This window comes from Triticum dicoccoides, chromosome 3A (genome assembly GCF_002162155.2).
Source record: "Triticum dicoccoides isolate Atlit2015 ecotype Zavitan chromosome 3A, WEW_v2.0, whole genome shotgun sequence".
In the NCBI taxonomy this organism is placed as follows: domain Eukaryota; kingdom Viridiplantae; phylum Streptophyta; class Magnoliopsida; order Poales; family Poaceae; genus Triticum; species Triticum dicoccoides.
The window spans coordinates 410,516,244-410,522,786 of NC_041384.1; the positions used below are offsets into that span (position 1 = coordinate 410,516,244).

At 44.9% G+C, this 6,543-nt stretch overlaps 1 protein-coding gene across 1 annotated transcript in view; it reads left to right on the forward strand.

The window, feature by feature from the left end:
* The window catches only part of LOC119268351 (V-type proton ATPase subunit c''2), a 3,721-nt gene extending 1,303 nt beyond the window's left edge, over positions 1-2,418 (forward strand). Inside the window, exons 3-4 of the mRNA XM_037549961.1 lie at positions 1,729-1,899; positions 1,978-2,418. Of these exons, the coding sequence (XP_037405858.1) occupies positions 1,729-1,899; positions 1,978-2,146 (340 nt within the window). The 3' untranslated portion in view covers positions 2,147-2,418. The remainder of the gene's footprint in view (positions 1-1,728; positions 1,900-1,977) is intronic.
* Positions 2,419-6,543: the final 4,125 nt, after the last annotated feature.

Below are 6,543 nucleotides of genomic sequence, written 5' to 3' on the forward strand. Positions count from 1 at the left end.
CTTTGTTATGGTATAAATGGGTATTGCTCCTTGACACTTAGCATGTGAACAAACTTTCACTTTCGTGGTTATGTCAGACATGCCTAATTTGGATATAGATCCTTATGTCCATTGTTGTGTCAGTCACCGATCCTGAATCGCCATGTTTCCCACTTGATTAGTCTCGTTTTAATAAACTAATTTAACTGTTAAGTAAGTCGTGACAAGCTCCACATGCACACATGCTGGCAACACAAGAAAGCCAGATACTTTCTATCAACTTCCACTGGAATCATGATAGATAGAAAATCAAAGCAGGAGGCTCATTTTCTTTTGTTTGCTTTGCGGTTCCTCTGTTATGTTAGGGCCATCAAGTTCTTACAGTGGTCGTGTGGGATCTGGTCTAGTTCTTTAGTTGGTCTTTATTATTTGATTTGTCATTGAACCTGTGTTTGTGGCTTTTATTGTTCTCTTGTTTTGTTGGAGGGCATGTTCGTTAGAATTGTAGCAGCATAACAGATGAAAAATAGAGTGTGTCACTGTTTTGGCTTTACATCTACAATTGAATGCAGCAAAACATCCTCTATGTCGCTAGAGGAAGAAGCATGTTAGTGCATATGATGTATTGGAGAAATATTAGTCTGATAGAAACCTGGGAGCTAGACTGCCATTTTGTTGGCCAATAACAAAGCCTTTCAGTCCCAAACAAGTTGGGGTAGGCTAGAGTTGAAACCCATAAGATCTCGAAACCAAGTCATGGTATTGGCATGTGGATAGCTAACTTCCACGCACCCCTGTCCATGGTTAGTTCTTTGGTGATATTCCAGTTTTTAAGATCTCTCCTTTGGGACTCCCATGTCAAGTTTGGTCTACCATGACCTCTCTTGACATTATCAGCATGCTTTAACAGCCTTCTATGCACTGGCGCTTCTGGAAGCCTGCGTGCTATATGCCCAAACCATCTCAGGCATGCTGGACAAGCTTCTCTTCAGTCGGTGCTACCCCAACCGCATATCATCATTCCGGACCTGATCCTTTCTTGTGTGGCCACATATCCATCTTAACATGTGCATCTCTGCTACACAACTATTGGACATGTCGCCTTTTTGTTGGCCAACATTCTGCGCCATACAACAGCGCAGGTCGAATTGCCGTCCTATAGAACCTGCCTTTTAGCTTTTGTGGCACACTCTTGTCACAAAGAACGCCAGAAGCTTGGCGTCACTTCATCCATCCAACTTTGATTTGATGGCTCACATCTTCATCAATATACCCATCCTTCTGCAGCATTCACAGCATTTGGATCTTGTGAAAACATTTGTTTTTAGCTATAACCTTTTAGTCAGTTTGCTCATTTCAACTCACCATGGTTATTTGGGCTTGAGCCAATGTACACATGGATTACTAGCTTTTGGGATTTGTTAATAAACAAGCACAGACAAATTGGCTAGACCTCTATAATTAACATGAGTGGCTCCTCAAATAAGTTCCATGTCTGCTGTCAAGAATGCTTCTGACAACATTTGGATCTTGCGAAAACATCTGATGGGTTTATGCTTGCATCTGCTTATTTATGCTTCTTTCGAGGCAAGCAACCAAAACCACATGGGAATTTTAGCAAAAATGGTTGGCTAATGCCTCCATCTATCTTTATATTGGAAATTTATGTAACATTAATTCTCTTCTGATTGGCATATCATGGATATTCCTTTTAACTTCTGATTCATATGCATCCCATTTGCTTTACAGTGTCATCTTCTGTGAGGCCGTTGCAATTTATGGTGTAATCGTGGCGATCATCCTCCAAACAAAGCTTGAAAGTGTGCCAACATCCCGAATGCATGATCCAGAGTCTATGCGGGCTGGTTATGCAATCTTTGCCTCAGGTCTTATTGTCGGCTTTGCTAATCTTGTTTGCGGGTAAGTGGTAGAATTCACATTTTATTTTCATATATATCATGATCCATGGCTCAAGATGATCAAATTTCAAATCTTCAGGGTATGCGTGGGAATAATTGGAAGCAGCTGTGCACTCTCTGATGCCCAGAATTCAACACTCTTTGTAAAGATCCTGGTGATTGAGATCTTCGGCAGTGCTTTGGGTCTCTTTGGAGTGATCGTGGGCATAATTATGTCAGCTCAAGCAACATGGCCAACGAAAGTCTAATTCCATCCATCTGGGAATCTCTGTAAATTATTTTGGGTGAAGCCCTTTGGAATGTCAACATGTGTTCAACTGTTTCTTATCTATTCTTTTTTCTTTTGCACGTTTTTGGTAAATCATGTATTTTGGTGCTTGATGCATCTGATCGTAGAGATACTGTTCCTACTGTAAAGACTCCATATGCCTGCCAGGTATCATCTTGTAGGTGCTATTGCTTTTGCAGAACGTGGACTGCCTGTTGAATAAAAGCATTGAACTTGAGAATAAGCATTTAACTCAGCATTACGTGGAAGCCCCGTTTGGATCGCCAGAGTTCTGAGGGGCACTAGCCGAAATTAAACCGACGGTTTATTCTCTTGTTTCAAAGAGACATTAAGGGCATGCACAATGCATAGCCTCAAGGTGATGTCTCGCATGCCATGTAGGATCGGATATGATGTATAGTAGGTTCGGATAGGGAAGCGTGATCCTCTGCAGGAGACGGATGCTTGAAGAGAAAAAGTGTGGCTTGGTGACAAAAGCTGAAAAGGTTGGAATGAAAAATAAAGATGCATGTGTACTAAAGTCTTTATTTTCTATTTTTTAATGAGGTCTACTAGTGATAGCTTGCATTGAGGAAAATAAATAAATATAAATGCCTTAAATTACTTTTTGTCATGGGGCATATGTATCCATATGTCATCATTGTACATGCCCTAATGATCTTCTTAGCGCTATTTGCTGCCATGGTCGTTCGATTTATTCAAGAACAATTCTTGGGCTTTGGTTCCTAACATGTGCAGAAATAAAAGACAAGAGACCTGGACCTTCCAGCCGGGTCCGAGCCAAGCCGTCCTGAAAGATCGGACGGCTCGGAGCCACCCGGAGAGGCTCCTGCGGCATGCCACCGACCAACATACGACCAGAAGGCTCGCTTCTCTTGCGGTTGGGATCAATATGGCAAAGGCGTTCCTTCCTAGGGAGTCTGGATTCTCACTAGTTCTAAGCTACAAGTGGGTGGGGAGACCCAAGTACATATACATGCAGCAACCACGTAGTATTACACCATCATCATTCCTCCCCACATTCAGATTTTGGCACCAATGATTAAAGGTCGCCCCATGAATGTAGCTAAAGGCAGTCTCCGGTAATCCCGTACCAAATGGTCAGGGAAGGAGGGAGATAGCTTCTGTCACTGGATTACCTCCGCAAACCCACCATCATGCCTTTGAGTCCATGAAGGCATGAAGGCAAATTTGAGAGTCCGACTTCACTCTACATCGAGAAGATTATTAACATACACATACAAAGAGGATGCAATATGTCATTCAACACCTAAACATACTAGGATTCCTCCATATCCGTGAAAACTAAGGGGCCTACTGTAACGTCCCCGATTCAATCTTACACTAATCATACACGCAAACATGTACGATCAAGACCAGGGATTCACCGAAAGATATCACAATACAACTCTAAACATAAATAAAAGTCATACAAGCATCATATTACAAGCCAGGGGCCTCGAGGGCTCGAATACAAGTGCTCGAACATAAACGAGTCAGCAGAAGCAACACTATCTGAGTACAGATATAAATTAACAAGGTGCCATAAGATGGCTAGCACAAACAGGGATATGGATCAAAGAAGCGCATGCCTCTAGCCTGGGATCCTCCTAAACTACTCCTAGTCATCGGCGGCATGAACGTAGTAGTAGGCATCCCTAGTGTAGTAGAGTCGTCAAAGGTGGCGTCTGGCTCTAGGACTCCAGCATCTGGTTGCGACATCCGAGAAGAAAGGAAAAGGGGAAAAGAGGGAGCAAAGCAATCGTGAGTACTCATCCAAACTACTCGCAAGCAAGGATGTACACTACCTATGCATCAGTATCAATGAAATGGGTAGTATTTGTGGACTGAACTGCATAATGCCAGAATAAGAGGGGGAGAAGCTATCCCATCGAAGACTACGCTTCTGGTAGTCTCCATCTTGAAGCATATATAGGAGCGAGTAGCTGGTAAGTTAACCAAGTAACATCACATAGCATAAACCTACCCGACAATCCTCTCCTCGACACCCTGTAAGAGAGCGATCACCGGGTTGTATCTGGCACTTGAAAGAGTGTATTTTATTAAGTATCCGGTTTTAGTTGTCATGAGGTCCGAATACAACTCCAAGCGTCCTATTACCATGGACACGACTATTCGAATATATCAATCTTCCCTGCAGGGGTGCACCACATTACCCGACACGCTCGATCACTCTGGCCGGACACACTGTCCTGGGTCATGCCCGGCCTCGGAAGATCAACACGTCACAACCCTACCTAGGCTCAACAGAGAGGCGAACCCGTCGGTCTAAATCCTAAGCGTGCAGGGATTTTGGGCCCATCATCCTTTGCACTCCTACACATTATGAGGGCGGCCGGTGAGAGGCATGGCAACCTTCATTACAAAGGTGGTTGCTTTACGCGGTCCAACCCGACGCGCGCCGCTCCGTTGCTGATGTCCAAAGAGCTTCGGCTGGTACTACGACGTCAGTTGCCCATAACTTGTCCCACGTGGTGGTTAGTGCGTATAAGGCCAACGACCAACTCAGATCAAATATTCAAACTCGTTAAATGGGTTATTTGATGTAACCGCGAAGGCCGACCAGGGACCAGGCCCACCTCTCCTCTGGGTGGTCTCAACCTGCCATGTCGCTCCGCCATAAAGTAACACTCGGGGGCCATCGGGAACTAAGGCCCATCACTACTTGGGTGGAACCACCTGTCCCTTCAGCCCCCATATCCGAACAGTAACATACGTATGTAATGGTATAAAGTATATACCCGTGATCACCTCCCGAAGTGATCACGGTCTAGTAGTATAGCATGGCATACAGACAAGTATGTGGGCCACTGATGGATATCTAGCATCCTATACTAAGTATTTAGGATAGCAGGTAAGGTATCAACAACAGTAGCAAGGACAGGCTATGCAGCAGTATAGGATCAATCCGATGAAACAGTAACATTACTCTAATGCAAGCAGGCGAGGGAAAGAGTAGGCGATATCAGGATGGTCAAGGGGGGTTTGCTTGCCTAGAAGCTCTGCTGATAAGGAGGGGCGTCAATACCGTAGTCTATCAGGGCAACAGTGGCGTCAGTTTCGAAGTCTACTAGAGAGAAGAGGGGGAAGAAACAATGAATACAATGCAAACAGATGCATGATGATGCATTACATGACAATACACGGTGCTAGGTATGACCAAACACGGTACTATGTGCTGCTGGCGAAGGGGGAAAACATCCGGGAATGTTTTCCCGAAGTTTGGTATTTTTGGACAGACGAACGGGAGGGGGATGGTTCCATGTTCGCTAAGCTAGGGATGTGTGGTAAACGAACGGACTGCGTATTCGGATTCATCACATTTTTTGAGCAACTTTCATGTACAAAGTATTTTCGTCCGAGTTACAGATTATTTTATATTAATTTTCAAAGTTTCAAATCATTTTTAGGAATTAGCAGATTAATTTAATTCGAGAAATAATTATTGCGTCATCATGGCGTCAGCAGTCAACTCTGACCGTTGACCAGTCAAACTGACAGGTGGGGCCATTCGTCATTGTCACAGTTTAACTAAACATGATTAATTAGTTTAATTAAGTGATTAGGTTAGTTAAACATAGTTAATTAAGTTAATTAATTATTTTCTTTTTATTATGTATTTTTAATTCATTTGTGTGTGTGTGTGTGTGTGTTCGTTTTCTAGGGCGGGCCCCGGCAGTTAGTGGCCCATCGGCCTTAACGGGTGTGCGTGTACGGGCATTGGGCGGAGCCAGGCGACGGGCGCCAGCCCGTCCGACAGGCGCTGCGGGGCGGCGGGCAAAGGGGGCGGGCGCGTGGCCCGACTTTTGGGGAACGTAGTATTTCAAAAATTTCCTACGATCACGCAAGATCTATCCAGGAGAAGCATAGCAACGAGCGGGAGAGAGCGTGTCTCTATGTACCCTCGTAGACCGAAAGCGGAAGCGTTTAGTAACGTGGTTGATGTAGTCAAACGTCTTCGTGATCCAACCGATCAAGTACCGAATGCACGACACCTCCGCGATCTGCACATGTTCAGCTCGGTGACATCCCTCGAACTCTTGATCCAGTTGATGCCGAGGGAGAGTTCCATCAGCATGACGGCGTGATGACGGTGATGATGAAGTTACCAACGCAGGGCTTCGCCTAAGCACTACGACAATGTGATCGAGGTGGAAAACTGTGGAGGGGGACACCGCACACAGCTAAAGATCAATTTGTGTGTCTATGGGGTGCCTCCTTCCCCGTATATAAAGGAGGGGAGGAGGAGGAGGGCCGGCCACAATGGGCGTGCCCAAGGGGGGGAATCCTACTCCTAGTAGGAGTAGGTTCCCCCTTTCCTAGTCCTAGTAGGAG